The 17,341-nt window shown below is 42.4% G+C and overlaps 1 protein-coding gene and 1 long non-coding RNA gene across 8 annotated transcripts; one reads left to right on the forward strand and one right to left on the reverse strand.

The window, feature by feature from the left end:
* Positions 1-2,989: 2,989 nt before the first annotated feature.
* On the forward strand, positions 2,990-7,093 carry LOC120975346 (uncharacterized). Of its 4 annotated transcripts, none has more exons than XR_005771132.3 (3): positions 3,881-4,912; positions 5,048-5,107; positions 5,400-7,093. It is a non-coding gene; the product is annotated as an uncharacterized lncRNA (long non-coding RNA). The 4 variants fall into 4 exon arrangements; XR_005771127.3 differs by having other exon boundaries at positions 4,014-4,828; positions 4,945-5,107; XR_005771129.3 differs by having other exon boundaries at positions 4,044-5,107; positions 5,400-6,424; positions 6,790-7,093.
* Positions 7,094-13,182: 6,089 nt separating this feature from the next.
* LOC109737332 (uncharacterized) lies at positions 13,183-15,558 on the reverse strand. 4 transcript variants are annotated; one of them, XM_020296481.4, is made up of 6 exons: positions 15,148-15,556; positions 14,999-15,051; positions 14,856-14,911; positions 14,212-14,274; positions 13,752-13,814; positions 13,183-13,482 (listed from the first exon to the last, which is right to left on the reverse strand). In XM_020296481.4, exons 1-5 carry the CDS (start codon positions 15,248-15,250, stop codon positions 13,766-13,768), a joined length of 324 nt encoding a protein of 107 aa, XP_020152070.1. In that variant the 5' UTR covers positions 15,251-15,556; the 3' UTR covers positions 13,183-13,482; positions 13,752-13,765. The 4 variants fall into 4 exon arrangements, with proteins under 4 accessions (XP_020152070.1, XP_045089953.1, XP_045089947.1 ...); XM_045234018.2 differs by lacking the exon at positions 14,212-14,274 and having other exon boundaries at positions 15,148-15,558; XM_045234012.2 differs by having other exon boundaries at positions 13,183-13,814; positions 14,999-15,061; positions 15,148-15,554.
* Between the last annotated feature and the right edge of the window lie 1,783 nt (positions 15,559-17,341).

The raw sequence follows: 17,341 nt of genomic DNA on the forward strand, positions 1-17,341 counted from the left end.
ACCAGCCACAAGGGGCTGGCATGCCTCCCACAAGGGAGGAGGCCTAATTGGATTAGGTAAGGGGGCGGCGCCCCCCTTTCCTTCTCCTACTCCCTCTCCTTTCCCCCTCCGGAAGAAGGAAAAAAGGGGGGGGCGAATCCTACTAGGACTGGAGTCCTAGTAGGACTCCCCTCTCCTTGGCGCGCCCCTGGTGGCTGGCCTCCTCCCATCCTCCTTTATATACGGGGGCACCCCAAGGCACATCAGTTATTCTCTTAGCCGTGTGCGGTGCCCCCCTCCACAGTTTATGCCTCCGGTTATAGCGTCGTAGTGCTTAGGCGAAGCCTTGCGCGGATCACATCACCAACACCATCATCATGCTGCCGTGCTGACGGAACTCTCCCTCGACCCTCTACTGGATTAAGAGTTCGAGGTACGTCATCGTGCTGAACGTGTGCTGAACACGGAGGTGCCGCACGTTCGGTACTTGGATCGGTTGGATCGTGAAGACATTCGACTACATTAACCACATTAACATAATGCTTCTGCGAGGGTACGTGGACACACTCTCCCCCTCTCATTACTATGCATCTCCTAGATAGATCTTGCGTGATCGTAGGAATTTTTTTTAAATTGCATGCTACGTTCCCCAACAAGAACTTCTGTGCACAAGGAGAGAACAGATGTGCAAGATATTTGTTTTCAGTTATTTAGCTCAGACAGTTTACTTCTGAATCCTAAATTTAGCCATCATATGTGAGAAGAATTCAAAGTGGCGGGAGCGCAGGCGATCCTGTCGGGTCGAAAGCATGTACGATAATTGATCAGCAGAGAAATAATCCTCATGGGTGATTCCTACCCTGCTTCTCTGTAACGGTATATACACGAAGCGCTTGGCACACGCAAGAGGGAAATCGTGGTGGATGATTCTTCTGAACTTTTGATTTCCAATTCCATCAATCTCTTAACTCTTAGTCTGCGCACGACCTACCAATCAACCGAAAGAACAAGAAGCGAAAGAAAGTGGCACGGAGCGGCGGCGGGGGTACCTGCGGATCGGCGCCGGGGAAGACGGACTGGAGTGCCTCGATGGGGTCGAACTCCATGTTGATGCCGAGGTCGGCTACCGCGGCCGCAGCGGCGGACGGCGAGCACCGGCCCCGCTTCGCCTGCAGCACCTCGAAGGGGTCCTCCAGGAAGGCCGCCGCCCCGCGCTTCTGGGTACCCTCGACCTCCGCCGCCATGGCCCGGCGAGAAAGGGGCCGGGGCTTGGATGGCGACGAGCTTGGCACGCGCTCCTCTGCTAGGTGCCCCTGCCCTCGATGGTTTGCGGTGCGGCAAGGCGAGCTGTGTGGTCGGTGGATGCTGCTGCTCCTCTGCTAGGTGCGGCGAGCTGCTGGACGATCTCAGGCACCCACCTTTAATCGGGCTGCTGCTGCTCCACCGACGTGGAGGCTCTACGGCGGCTCCCCCGGACGGATCTGGCACTCTCTCCGTCAGATCAGATTGGGGAGGGGAGCTACTAGCCTTGGACGGAAGGAGGAGGGGGGTCGAGACCTACAGCCAGGCGCGTGGTCACCGCCCGTGGTCGTTGGGGGAGGGGTGGCAACGACCGGCTAGGCAGGGTATCCATACCTGGACTCTTATGGTTGACAGCGGCGGCGATCCGGACAAACGGCGGGGGTGGCGATCCGGAGAGGGGATCGATCGAGAGACGGTGTCGGGGCGGCGGCGAGGGGATTAACAGACGTGCGGGTGGGGGGTTGGGGGCGAGGGGATCGTGCGAGGGGTGGTGTGGGGTGGGGTGGGGTGTAGGGACGAAAAAAACCAGACGAAAAAACCCGAACGAAAGTGGGGGACGAAAATAAACCGTGGATACTATTCAACCAATTCATCCATTAGGAATAGAGATCATCCTCTGTCCAATCTTGCCCTGACTGTGTACAGACTGTCGAATACTTCAAACAATGAGCAATTTGAAGTTCAGAAATATGACAAATATCTGAAAATGGATTCATTTTTGTTGAAATAACATTGTGTAGAGTGGAAATGCAGAACTATACGTTCCTATTTGAACAACTGGTATTGAATATATGGTCAACCTTCTTAGAAAAACTACAAAGTCTAAACATTATTGTGTGATACATATGGAAATTTGTGATGTCTATATTTCTGAAATATATTTACTTTAGAAAAAGTTTTAAACATGCCATTGCATTATTTTTCATATTTTTGGCCAAGACGCTCCGCGGGGCGATGGCACATGGTCGGCAAGGCAGCGTTCTACAGCGCACCAGCCCGCAACGAAGGCGGCGCCCACGGCGCAGCCGTGGCGTTCGGTGGGCACCGCGGGGGCAGTGCTACCGGTCGCCGGCACGGCCCTGCAGCTGCTTCCCCAGACGGCAGTGCCCATGGCTGTGGCCCATTGGCCCCCGGCCGGGTTCCTTGCGGAGGCGTGCGGGTGGCGGCCTCTGACTTGAAGTCTTCTTGAGATTTGTACGCCGATTGCTTGGTCGTCGCTTTGTGTTGTCACTACGTGTACTAAAGATTAGTTATTTCGCTTTGACTTGGAGTGAGGTGCAGTGGGTTCAGGTTGCTGCTGCTGAATTTTTTGTATGTGATGTTCTAATGATTGTGTATCTGACCAAACGTAGTTGCGCTTTTGACAATGTATTGGCCTTCCTTTGCTGCACCGAAGTTAGTGAATTGTTCACCATGCTTGACTTTGTTCTAAGCAGGGAAATTTGTGGTGATTTGTAATCAAACTTGCAAAGAACATCCTTACTTCTGATTATGTTTGAAGAGGTATGATGGATGGTTGATCTGAGACCTACTGTTTGATGTTTGTTTGCCTTTGCTTTCTAACCAGTGAGGGCTGAAGTGACTGAATCTGGAAGTGCTTTAGCGATTGATGCTCTGTCCCAAGTTAAGCATATTCTACTTCCGGTCACTAACCGCAACCCTTACTTTTCAGTTATAATTCCTTGAGGTACCTTTGTGATGCCTTTATTTGTCCATGTCATTATTGTTCCTGCCATACGGAATTTTGAGTTTGAGTATTTATTTCATATTTGGTCAGCTTTCTTATTAAATGATAGCCCTTTGTGCTCCAGTTGAGTTGATTAAATCTTTTTCAGATCACCACAGTGGATGAAGCAAAAGAATTCTACCCTCTATTTAGCTTGGGGCAAATATTGCCCTTATCTTTTCTAGGCGTACTGTGAAGTACTCTCTCCGTCCTATAATATAAGAACGTTTTTGACACTCTTATATTTTGGGACAGAGGGAGTATTTCTCAAATTTGCGGAGGACAATGGGTCCAAGAGTTGATGGTTGGGAAGTATCTTTGAAAGGAATGATGGGCATAGTGGTACTTTTTGGGCTTGTCATTACTTCCATGTATTGGGGAGTGAACAAGCTTGTGTTGAATGATCCTTCTCTTCCAAAATCTGACCACAAGAAGAAAAAGGTCACTAGAATACTTGAATGTGCTTCCTAGACGCGAGCAGTCTTAGAAGATCGGTGTATATGTACTTATTTCTGACGTCCAAATTTCATCGTACAAAAAGTAATACCCAGTGTAATCTTATTTCTGACGTTTGTAAAAATTAAATTAAAAAATGTTGCATAATGGCACGTGGAGCAGGTTACATTTTATTTTTTGTCCGATGCAACGCACAGGCATTTGTACTAGTAAAAATAAAAACCAGAACAAAACAACAGAAAACCAGAAAAGGCAGTCAAAAACTGGAAGCAAAAACAAAAGAAGAAAAAAAGAAAACTCCGCAAGAAACAAGGAAATAGCGGCGAACAAATCCGTACGTGGGCCGGCCCACAGAGTGACTCGCTTCAGCGAAGCCTTGACTGAGCGAGCACACCCCTGCGCCGAGCTGGGCCGGCCCCCTATTCTCTTCCGTTTTCTGTTTTAGACTGAGCGAGCAGGAGGTTTCGAGGGAGCTCCTAATCAGCGCCTTCAGCGCCGGTTGGGAGAAGTGGCGCCCGCTATAGCGCCAAGTGGGCCGGCCCACGAAGGGGCACCACACAAAATGGTTATGAAAAATGCGCGAAAAATTACAGACCCGTGATGGGATCGAACCCGCGACCTACACTAGGTACAAGTTACTGCCTAACCACTAGGATACATACTTGCAAATGACAGAATCCATCGCTCAATCTTTAACAACTATCGTAGCTGTTCATACATGATTTTCTAAAAAAAAAAGAAACTTCATATATCTATACTACTATTAAACAAGCAAACATATTTATCGCTAAGTGCACCTAGACTAGACTACATATAACAAAACAGAAGGATTACAGCCTCCCGATCAGATCACGTAATTTTATCTAACCTAACGGTCAAGATTACACTAACCCCACATCTAAAACTGCGTTTAGCAATTTTTTTTGGGCGGACGAAAACTCTGCCAATCTCACGTCCGCAAGCGTAGCAACAAGCGATCCCACGACGCGTAATTAGCGCTAACAACCCGTGTGATGAGAGACCAGAGGACATCTGCTCGGAGACCCATGCCCTTGTGCGCTCACGATGGAGAACTTCGCGATGCATCGGCCGACGGCTGCTACGGTCGCCGGCCCTACTCCCGAGGGCGCCGTGCGCCGAGAGGTCAAGGGAGTGGCCCATAGATGCCGTCCTCCTCTGCTTGGTGGCCTCCATGGATGCGGGAGACCATGTCGCCAGATCCGTCGCTGGCCGACCGAAGGGTCCCCCGAGGACGGCCAATGGACGGAGCCTCGCCACCTACCTCCAACAGATGTCCGGCACCCCATTGCTACTGGCACGTCGTCCCAACCAACGTCGCTGTCAGCCTCACGGGATTCAGAGGAGGTGCCTGTTCTGTTTGGGTGTTTTCCCCGTGTGGTACTGGTTGGGATTCAGAGGAGGTGCGGTGGGGGGCATTTTCTCCTATAGGTGAACACTCTGATCCCTTTTTATTGTACCAGGCATGGCGGATTCTGCTCCTGCAGTCGAGTTTTTGCTACCCTTCATTTCCTTTAGCCAGATCAGTGTGGTTCTAAACTTTGTATACACTTTTGGATTTGTGAGAAAAACGAGATGGTGGTTCGATTTCCTCCCGGCCTGTACACCCGCACACACTTTCAGTAGGTGAGTGTCCTTTCCCTTGTACACGTGTGATAATTTGTTATTTGCTGATTAAGATTCAAGAGGCAGTACATTCTTGAATATTGGAGCTTGTGTTAACTGGTCCAGATTAAACCTAAGAAACGCAATTTTCTTTTTGGTTCGGTGTGACAATTTAGTTCTATTATTGATAGCCTGCACATTCATTGAATTATTAAGTTTCAGTTTTGGGTGCATGTCTTCAGTAGAACAATAAACTGATTTCGTGTGCTACGATAAACACTGATTGCTACTTGCTCATGGCGACTATGTGCAGGAAGATGATCCCGGTGTAGGAGGACCCGACGACTGACGTGAAGTCGGGGTGGAAGAAGGGCATGAAGGACACCTTCCTAAAAGGAATGATCTGATTTTTCCGGTATATAATTATGTATTTTAAAAAATTACTGGGGTGTACTTTTTATATTATGACTACAATCTTTGAAATTATATTTATATATACCATTTTATTTGAAAATAAGTTATAAATTAAAATTTCTGAATAGATTGGATGATGTTTCATGTGTTTGAATTGCATTTTAGGTCAAATAAGTCTGCTAGGTTAGAGGAGCTATGACAAAAGTTGTTCAAAAACCGAATGAACTTTTTCTTCGTTCAGTAATGGAGATTTATCATGTATTAGAATGTGTCAACTTCTGCAAGTTTGTGTTCTCCTATCGATAGCTCTATTTCCGTCAGGTATCTCACTCTGTTTGTGGTCTTTTTTTTCGGTTCATGAATACAAAATGAGCGTGAAGAGGTGAAGATACTGGCGTGAAGGAACCATGAGATGAGAACATGCTGAGAACAGTTCTATTGATGAACAATTGACCACTGTAATTATATACTAATGCAGCTGTTGCAAGCTTTCTTTTTTATTTAAAATCTTTATTGTGACAACCTCTTAAGATTTTCAGCCATCTCTTTATAGGTACTATAGGGAACTAATTTCGAAGTTACTGGTGTTGTCCCTTTTACTTTTCTGCTCATACATTGTTGCTAATTTGGAGTAAGTACATGAAATCTACTGACTCTGAGGTCTTTATTATGTAGTCCAGTTTCTTCATGCTTGCATTTGTCCATGTTTCTCTTCTATTTCCATCATTGAGAAGTTAAGATGTTGGTTTGGACGATATTCTGATGTTGTTAGTTACAGTAGGATATTCTGATATTTGTTGATCGTTTCCAGGCTAAGGTTCACTAGAAAATATATATTGGAACTACCAGCTATCATGCTAGACGATGATAATGGTTTACTCCTTTTGATGCGAGATGAGCTAATCAGGGTGCTTGATCTACAAGGTTAAGATGCTAGATGATTAAAAAGATTCTTTTGAACATAAAAGTACCCCAGAGTTTCTCTCCTCACAACTAGAACAGACACATTACCAAAAATTTATTCAATTCGATTTCAGTTTGTTAGTGATATTATTGTTTGTACTTTTTTTGCCCGTGATGATTAGCGCCAATTTATGAGTTTTGTATTTAATTTTGTGATATTATTCCCAGTCACCACAAGTTTGGTCTGGCAAATTGACTTTGCTTGTTTTTTGTTCAATCATCTCTTTACCTAATGCAGATTATAGATATATTATGTTTCATCTTCACATCGATTGCCAAGTCGACTGATGCGTATTCTTGTCGGGTCTGGACCAAACTGAATGCAGATGTTAAGGTTGATGATACTACAGCGTCTCGATCATTGCCATTCAAGCATGTTTTTAAAGAGGAAAAAGAATCATGCAAAGCCTAAATATGACATGGTTACGGAGGTGTAATGGTCAGCCATGAGTTCGTGGCTGCAATGCGGTGTTTCCTTACTGCCAGGGGTGCCCATGGTCACAGATAAACTGAAATAACAGTAAGTGACACACTATATGTCTATATACTGTGCTCTCTATTGTGTATGTAAAAACTAAAAAGTGCTATTCAGCTGAATGATAAGATGTGTCTTGTAGAGACGTGCGTGCACGTGCAAGGCTACTAGTTTCGGAAAAAGTTCAGGAACATGCAAAAAACGTTGCCCTATTCAAGAAAAGTTCAGTGATTTTGTAAAAGTTCATCAATTTTAAAAAATAATTCACATAGAATTGAAAAATGTTCATCAAAATTTGAAAAAAGTTCATTGATTTTGAAAACAGTTCATCAGATTTGAAAAAAAGTTCATCGATTTTTGAAAATAGTTCATCAAATTTGAAAAAAAGTTCAGCAAATTTTGAAAAAAGATCATCAAATTTGAAAAAAGTTCATTGAATTTTGAAAAAAAGTTCATCGATTTTGAAAACAGTTCATCAGATTCGAAAAAAGTTCATCAGATTTGAATAAAAGTTCATCGAATGTGAAAAAAAGTTCACAAATCTGAAAAAAGTTCATCGATTTGAAAAAAGTTCATGGAACTCGGAAGAACAAAAAGGAAAAAACAGAAAACGAAAAAGGAAAACAGAAAAGGGTAAAAAGGAAAAAAAGGTAAAACAGAAAAAGGTAAAAAGGAAAAAGGTAAAACAGAAAAAGATAAAAAGGAAAAAGCTAAAAGAACTTAAAAGTTCATTCTAAACAAATCAGGTGTGTTGGCCTGCTGGTTACACCCGCGGTACTACATGCGCGAGGTCCCTGGTTCGAATCGCGCGAGCGCTTCAGGCTCCGGTTCGCAAGCGGGCGCATATGCGCCAAATAGGAAATCCCAGGTTTCGAACCTGCGAGACATCCTCATGCAAGCTAAGCTACAATAGCCAACTAGACCAATACCACCGATGCGGTTATCTGCAACCTTTTGGTTCCTTTGTTCCCCCCTTTTTTTTTCCTTTTTTTTATTCAACGAAACAAGTTTATCGAATTTCATGCACTTTTTTCAAATCCGACAACTTTTCTACAAAATCGATGATTATTATTTTTAATTCAGTGACCTTTTTCCAAATCTGATGAAGCTTTTTTTAAGTTTGCGTACTTTTTTGAAAGCCGATGAACCTTTTTCAAAATTGATGAACTTTGTTAAAAAAAATTATAAACCATTTAAAAATATTGATGAACTTTTCTTCAAAAGGATGAACCTTTTTTTAATTCGTGAACTATTTTGAAGTTTGTGAACTTTCTTTGAAAATTCGTGAACAGTTTTAGTTCATTATTATTTTTGGATTTTTTACCAAAGGTCAACCGTTGACTGGCCTACGGTGGACCGGATCGCGATCAAAATGAACGAGGTGACGTGCACCGTGATCAAAACAAACAAGGCGTGCAGGACGAGCGTACATGGCGACCTGGGCCGGCCCAGTTCGCGGGGCGCGTGGGCGCCAAGCTGGCGCTGAAGGCACCCTATAGGGGAGGCAATCCCTATTTGACGTGCGCATGCGGCAAACTGGCAATCCCTGTTTTCTTTCTTTTTTCTTTTGTTTCCTTTTTTGCTTTGTGTTTTAGTTTTCGTTTCTTTCCTTTTTATTTTATTTCATTTTCTCACTTTTCGTTCTTATTTTTGTATTTGCTTCAACAAAATGTTTCGAAATCCCAAATTTTGTTCATGTTTTATAGTTTTGTTCACAATTCCAAAATTGGTCAGCGTATATTACAAAAATGTTTAACGTATATTTAAATATTGTTCAGCGTATATCACAAAAATGTTCAATGTATAGTTAAAGTTGTTCAGCGTAGATCATAAAAATGTTCAATGTATATTTTGAATTTGTTCTGTGTATAGCACAAAAAATGTTCAATGTTTTATTTAAATATTGTTCAGCATATTTTTTCACAAAATGTTTAATGTGTAGTTAAAATCTGTTCATCATGCATTAAAAAAATGTTCAAAATATAGTTTAGAATATTCAATGGTCGAAATTTCAAAAAACAAAATCTAGCGCCGCATTTAGTTCTTAAATGTTCGCGCGGCCAAGTAATCACGGACGTTCACTAGCGCGAATGGAAAAGAGCAGTTGTTGTCCATCGTCGGTTCTGGAGATCGAGCGTCTTTTTTGTGGGATTTTTAATAGCTAGTCTGTATGAGGCAACGAGTGGGCTGGTCCATTAAGAAAGTACGCTGTGCGAAAGCTCGTCTGTTTGACGCACGCAGGCGTTGAACAGGAGCTCCCGGCTTCCGCTGGGGGACTTCCCAAATGGCGCCGTACGCGCCGGCAGCCACCGGAGCGCGCACCCTCCCCCTCCCACCGCGCGCACTCATGGGCCGGCCCATGTGCGGGGCGTGGAGCACCTTGTCTTTTTTGTTTTCATCTTTTTATTTTTTTAAATAATTTGGGATACGAAAAAAAGTTGCTAAATTGTTGAATTGTTTGTGATTTCAAAATTGTTCAGGAAATGATAAAGGCTCACGGATTCAAAAAACTGTTCACAATTTCAAAAATAATGTCGGCTATTCATTTTTTTAACAATTTAAAAAGTGTTCATGAATTTCTAGGAAAATATTCACAATATTAAAGAATGTTAGAGAATTTTGAAACATGGTCACTAAATTCAGAAAATTTCAAAAAAAAATCAGGTTTTCCAGAAAATATACATAATTTCTAGGAATTGTCAGCAGCTGGCCCAAGGTGACCTACTGGGAAATGAAAAAACAATTGGTTCAATCGAGTACTTATATTGTTATGTTTACCTGGAATGCCATAAGCCTGCTCTCAAGGAACAACTCAAATCACTGCTGACGCGGGACTTGCTTTCGCACGGGGAGTTGGATAAATTACCCTCTTGTGGGTATGGCGATAGATAGCAATAGCAACGGATTGATTATGGTTGTGAATATGAAAAAATTTCATGATTCAGAAAAATGTTCACGAATTAAAAAAATGTCTAGGTTTTCAAAAAAAAATGTTCATGATTTCCAGAAATGTTCATGATTTTGAAAAGATGTTCACTTTTTCCAAAATGTTCACGAATTTCCCATGACATTTCCACAATTCAAAAAGAAATATTCGCGGATTTGTAAAAAAATGTTTGACAGTTTAAAAAATGTACACAATTTGAGAAAAAATGTTCGCAAATTTGGAACATGGCCAAAAAAGAAGAAATAGGAAAGTTGGAAAAAAGAAAAACAGAACATTAAAAGATTTCGCTAATTAAAAAAGAATAAAATAGAAAATAGAAAAAGGAAAAGAAAGAAATCTTCATCAAATTCAGAAAATTTCAAAAAAAGTTCACATTTTCCAGAAAATATACATAATTTCTAGGAATCTTCGTGAATATGAAAAATGTTAATGATTCAGAAAAATGGTCATGAATTTAAAAAATGTCTAGGATTAAGAAAAAATGTTCATGATTTTGAAAAGTTGCTCACTTTTTCCAAAAATGTTCACGAGTTTCTAAAAATTGTTCATCAATTCAAAAAAAATCGGCAATTTGGAAAATGTTCCACTTTTGAATAATGTTGATAATTTGAGAAAAAATGTTTGTAAATTTGAAAACTGGCCGAAAAAGAAGAAATAGGAAAGGAGGAAAAGAAGAAGAACAGAACATTAAAAGATTTTCGCAAAATAAAAAAAGAATAAAAAAGAAAACAGAAATGCAGAAAAAGGGAAGAAAAAAGAAAAGGAAAAAAAGAAAGAAAACCAGAAAAACCCGGTTCAGCGAAGGTGATAGAACCTTCCCAAAACCAGTTGGGGGTGAAACCCCGAAATGGGCCGGCTCATTGAAACAGCAATGCGGATACGTCGCTTCGCAGCGACCTACGCGCTATATAGGAGCTGCGTTCCGCTGGTTGCGGTTTTTTTGAGACAACATCGCGAAACTTTATTAATTCGTCACAATATTTACATGGACGGATGGTAAATTCCCGGGGTGTCCTAACCAAACATGGCGGCCACCACCGAGAGATAAAGCATGCTTCGCTATGTTATGAGCTTCATAATTAGAGTTCCTAAACTCATGACTAAAATTGCAAAACTCAAAAGCTAAAGAGTGATCTAGTATTTCATGTACAATTGCACCATAGCTTGCCAAATTATCCTTCTGTAAACTTTGAACCACCAGTTTGCAATCCGACGCAACTTGAATTCGTCTGAGGTATAGATCATCTGCCAATGCAAGAGATTCTCTGATAGCTAGGGCTTCAAGAGTCGGAGGGTCCACAATGTTTGGAAAGCAAAGGGACGAGGCTCCCAAGAAAGATCCGTCTTGATCCCTGCAAATCACGCCAATTGATCCATAGCCTTGCCTGGAAACAGCTGCATCAACATTAATTTTGGCGTTGCCAGTCGTCGGTGCCATCCATCTCGTAGGTCTCAATACCGTAGGTGCAGACTGCATTGTTGTTTTTGCGCTAATGATCCGCAGCTCGCCCAAATAGCTCGATATGAAGTTGTTAACGGAGTGAGGAGATTGAAAAATATCCTTGTAAATGGCTTTCCTCCTTACTCTCCAAAGTGTCCATAAGGTAACCACTAGGCGATCAAACACATCCTGGTTTAATGTTTCATGCAAAGCAAACAGCCACTCCTTTGGGGTATCCTCTGCTCGATCAAGCATATGTTCCACCAGTTCATCGGGTGCCAAGGCCCAAACACTCGCCGCCATCGGGCATGAAATTAGTGCGTGCTTCCAAGTATCAACTGATCCGCAGAACAAGCATGTATCCTTTGTCGCCATGTGGTGGTGTTTCAGAACTGTTCCCGTCAGCATAGATTGTCGGGCTAACCTCCACACAAACATTTTGAGCTCTGAGGGAACTTTAAGATGCCATATCATAGCCCACTTGCTAGTTTTGCTGTGTTCATAAGATGTTCCCCCCTCCTCGTTCAGCCATGCCTCTCTACTATGCTTCGTGCGAAGTATCATGCGATAAGCCGATCTCACAGAGAAACCTCCTTGGGTTTCCTCATGCCATGCCCAAAAGTCAGCTACTCTTCGCGTACACAGCGGGATTTTGAGAATAGCTTTTGCGTCAAAGTGAGTGAATACTGCCCGAACCAGGCCCTCGTTCCAGCTCGCTGATGAAACTTCAATGAGTTCTGCCACTCTGTCAGGAGGGTTCGGTAGAAGAGAGGTGATCGGGCGTTTGAAGCTATCCCTTGGGATCCAGTTGTGATGCCATATACTCGTGGTTTCTCCATCTGTAATTCTGCGTATGAGCCCTTGAGCCAAGATGTCACCACCGTCCAAGATTGCCCGCCATATTTGGGACGGATGAGCTCCCAATTCGGCCTGCAGCAAGGAACGGTCCCCTGGTTGCAGTTAATTCTGTAAACCGGCGCACACCCCGCCTTGGCTCTGGGTTGGCCCATTTATGTTTTTGTTTTCTGTTTGAAATTTTCAAAAAGATGAAGTTGGAGTCCAGGCGATTGATTGCTGATTTTAATAATATATATATAAACATTGTCCAAATTTGATGGATTTTTTTTTCAAAAATCAAAGGTTTTTTTTATGATAAGGTGATCTTTTTTTTAAAATCAATGAACTTTTCAAATAAGACAAACTTTTTTTTCAAATTCAATGAACTTTTTCTGAATTTGATAAACTATTTTTCAAATTTGATGAAAAAATCAAAATCAATGAACTTTCCTTTAGAATTGATGATTTTTTTTCAAATTTGATGAACTTTTTTCAAATTCAATGCTTTTTAAAAAAAATTCATGAACTTTTTTATAATTTGTGATGTTTTTTAAAATCTGTAAACATTCAAATTTTGTTCACATTTATTTTAGAAAAGAAATCACATTTTTCTAAAGCACGACCACAGTTTTGTTCCTAAATTATTCACGCTACACTATTTCACTAAGGCCTAGTAGCTAGCCAACCACGGACTGGTTTTTACGGAATCGATGGCTGGTTTTGATTGGATGGAATTAAAGTGAGGGGTCCACCCCCACTGGAAATCAAAGGGAGAGAAGATTAGTATGAAAACAGTCCTAAAACTCTGTAAAACTAGATGATTCTCCGCGCATTGCTGCGTAACATTTTATAAAAATCAATTGAGTAGCAGTCTACATAGAGGTTACATGAAAGAATAATATCACATATGTCCCTCAGACCCTCACCAAGTGCCAGGCAACCGGTAGCATGCTTAAAACCACTTATGCTCCTATATGTAGGAGAAACAAAGTGAACATAGCCAATCAATTCATCCATGATTATACGGTGAAAAAATGATATATTTGCTCGCTTGAATTATAAAGCTAAACAATGGATGAAACAAAATGTACATGTATGTAGTCAAATGATTGAACAACGAAGGCACACATGACTGTTTTATGCGTGTATGGGTGCCAGCAGCCCCATTTGAGCTACCCGCAGGGAATTGTCCCGTCGGATACTTGTCTATTAATGGGACCAGCAACAATACTATGCAGCAAGAACCACCGGATCATCTTAGATCCTTGCCATCAAAGGAAAATCGCCCAGCACTTGGAACAGGTGGGCTCTGACCAAATCTGAAAATAAGTTTGCCATCCAGGACATATATGGTATCACAATTGTCGACTATAATATGTAACAAATAGAAGCCATCAGAATCACATTCCCATGCTCTCTAAATAAGTACGCATACTAACAGAAGGTGCATATGAGAAATCAGTGCAAAAATAAGCTTGTGCTCTCTAAATAATTATGGAGACTAATAGAATGTGCATCTGATAACTCTAGCAAAAATAAAATTCAGATATGGGAGCTTCTGTGCCAATGCGAGCAGCAAGACTCTTACGCATCATCGGGAAACTACTTTTGCCAGGCCGGACGTCTAGCTTCTTTGCAGCAGGAGCGGAACCTAGCAAAAAAGAGGAGATTAATTCGCAAAAAAGGGAAAAAAAATAAAGAAGCCGATGTGTATCCTGCAGATAACTAATTTGGCAGCATATGTATAGTGCAGAGAAATAAACACAAATAATGTATCGATAGTGCACAAACTGATGATTTTCTTCTTCTAAACAACAAGCATTTCTACCTATTTATTATTTATAGGCATAAGATGTTAAGTTTATTTTTAATTTATTCAAAGAACAGAGGTTGATTAGGACAATTTGATTGTCATGCTTGGACTCGAGGAGCATATGAAAATAAACCTAAATTCAAACGCAAAGAGGTGCTTGTCGAATCAAATTTTAGGTGCGTAGCTAATCATATTCAGAATATTTTGCTTTTTGAATAACAGTGATAATTCTTACCACCAATTGCATATACCAATAATTTTGTAGCGCAGGTTGAGAGTGAATAACATGGTTATGACCCTGCATCACGTGTTGAGATGTCAGTCAAGACTCAAGACTCAGGAGTCATGTTCTCAAGCATTTTTTACTAAAGCTGAAAAATATAGAGGTACTAATTCTAGGTATGGGAGAGTCATGTTCTTCAGCAAGGCTATATTTTTACTTCCGAACGTTTCCATTCGTTAGGATCTATCCTCCCAATATTGTTCAAGTCTGCCTCCTTGAATGTCTGTTGGAATGTAATTTTAGCATAAACATATGGATAGCTTTAATGCTTCTTGCGCAGCAACATTTGATCTGGATGTGTACCTGATCCACAATCCGTTTAACAGCATCATCAGAAAGATGTAGGCCTGATTCATTCAAGATTGACATACCCGGACTATCAAACTATAAAGGTAGTGTGGGTGCTATACTTAGCGGATATAATGGGTTTTGTGTTATTGTTTTAGTAAACCAAAGAGTAGTACTGACAGAGCTGAAGGATAAGCATCTAAATCGACAAATTGCAGTGTATGGCGGCATGCTCAAAACATCGTGAAGTAGTCTATTAAGTTGTCAGGATTATGTGCAGAATAATTCAGTAAATAAAAGATACATACCTCTTCATATTCATCGATGCTACTTGTGCCTCGTAGAACCCATGGTCTGAATGCAACTGTGAGAAGGAATACTTGCAGTGTCACACTGAAAAAACAGAGGTAGAATTATGTGCAGAATAATTCAGTAAATAAAAGATACATACCTCTTCATATTCGAGGCTGCTACTTGCACCTCGCAGAACCCATCTTCTGAACTCTGAATGCAACTGCGAGAAGTTACACATGCAGTCACACACTGAAAAAAACAAAGATATGAATCAAAGAAAGAAGGTGAGGAAGAAATAGCCTGAACTGAAGGCGTCCTTCCTGATCTCCAACGGTGCATCTCGGAGGTCATGGTCGGCGGCGGCAGACAACATTCTTCCTCCACGGCTTTCCCAAGAGGCGGACGACATCTAGTGTTGGCAGAGACCCCTTCCTCTCCTTCAAAGGGCTGCAGTTTGGCAACCGGCGTTGACGTCCTGCCTAGGAGGCACACCGCGTTGAATAACAGGAAGATCACATCGGCAACAACATCAGTCCGTCTCCTCGTCTGCTTGTGCAGCCATGGTCGTTGACGGTCGGCAGCCGATTTGGCGTGGATTGGCGAGCACGGGAGATAGGCGAGCCAAGAAGATGGAACAGCGGAAGCAGAATTTGTTCGGAAAGGGAGTGGAAGGGGAAGCGGAAGGGGTAACCCTAATGTCGTAGTTTTTTCTTTAGCAAAAAAGCTAAGCTTTATTCATTAGTTGGTATTGCTACCGGTATTACAGAAATGTCATGTGGTAGCCCCAGCCAAGTATGTCGGCCATGAACCAACTTTACAGCATGTCTAGCTAATTTGTGAGGCTCAAAATTTGAGACTCTTGATTCAAACTTAAAACAGCATGAACTAAACAAAGATTGCCACGAAGTTATCTCCTTCACCACTCCATCATAGTTTCCACCTGATTTTTCCTTGATGTGCTTCACTACTTCTTGACAGTCCGACGCGATCACCATATTCTGTAGCCCCAAATCTTCAGCCAGAGATAAACCTTCTCTGCATGCAATAGCCTCTAGAGTAGACGGCTCTATCAGACCTCGAACGCCGAACGCCGAAGATCCAAGATAGTTTCCGTTATTGTTCCTGCACACAGCCGCGACTGCTCCAACTCCTCGAGAAACCGCGGCGTCCACATTGATCTTGGCGCAGCCCGGCGTAGCCGGAATCCATCTTCTCGGTACTGCAGTCTTTTGTCTGATCACATGGTCCTGAACTTTGTTCTTCTCCTGTTCAAGCTCTGAGATGAAATGTGTGATGAACATATATGTGGACAGAGGGCTTTGATTTATTCCTTCATGTATTAGCTTCCGTCGCGCCCACCAAATGGCCCAAAGGGTGTCTGCTACTGTGATGAACTTTTCATGTGGAAGTTGCTCGATCATGGCCCTAATGTCGTAGTTAATTAGAGGAAGGGCTTGCAAACGCCCCGGGGGGTGGGCTGGCCCGGCTCTGGGCTGGAGGTGGGTGGGATCCGATCCTGCGTAAGGATGGTAATGAGTCGGGTTTGGATCGGGTTGAACAATATCATATCCATATCCATATCCATGAAGACAGTCTTTGCCCACCCATGAAAAAATCCACGGGTGAAAATTTGTGTCTATGTCCAAACCCGATGGATATTCATACCCACTGGATATCCATTGGGTCCTCTCTAGACATATAAATAAGACATAACACAATGTTAACATAAGCTCTTCCATTCTTCACTTAAGGGCATGCTAGGCTTCACTTATGGTAAATCAACCTCCACTAACAACATAAGATCATTTAGTATTTTTCTAACAGATGAAAATGACGAGTCAGTTAACAAGGAGGTAAAAATAAGGGAAGGGCGTTGGGGTATGTTACAGAGGGTATTGAATGTCAACTAATAAAAGTTATGACGGGGATTGTGTAATTTCTTTTGCATGTTTTGGATAACAAAGTGTAAAATTGCACTGCGACATGTAACTGTGGGGTAGGGATAGTCGATTTTTGCCCATTAAGTCATACTATCGGGTCGGATTTAGATATACCCACGGGTACAAGATTATATCCATGCCCTACCCACGAGCAATTGGGTCGGGTTTGGGCGCTGCCCATAGACAGAAAGGCATATCCAAACCCTATCCATTCGGGCCGGATATCCATGGATATCCATGTCCATGGATAAAATTGCCATCCTTGTCCTGCGGGAGGGCTTGCGGGACGCGGGATGAGCGGCTGCGGGCGAGGGAAAAAGCAGGTTTTTTTTAAATGATTGGGTGCTTTTGGAAACTGAACAATGAGGTGGCACATCGTTGACGTGGATTTGTGTGCATGTTGCGAGAATAGGGAGTAGTGAGGAGCAATTTCTTAAGAATGGTAGAATTTTCGCACTGAAATGCGCCAGCTCACTAGCGTGTTACAGTGAGTGCGAGTCCAATGCATCCTATTTGACGCGTACATGGCGCTTCATCAACAGGTACCTGGGAGACTTGGA

Source organism: Aegilops tauschii, chromosome 1 (genome assembly GCF_002575655.3).
Source record: "Aegilops tauschii subsp. strangulata cultivar AL8/78 chromosome 1, Aet v6.0, whole genome shotgun sequence".
NCBI classification, from domain to species: domain Eukaryota; kingdom Viridiplantae; phylum Streptophyta; class Magnoliopsida; order Poales; family Poaceae; genus Aegilops; species Aegilops tauschii.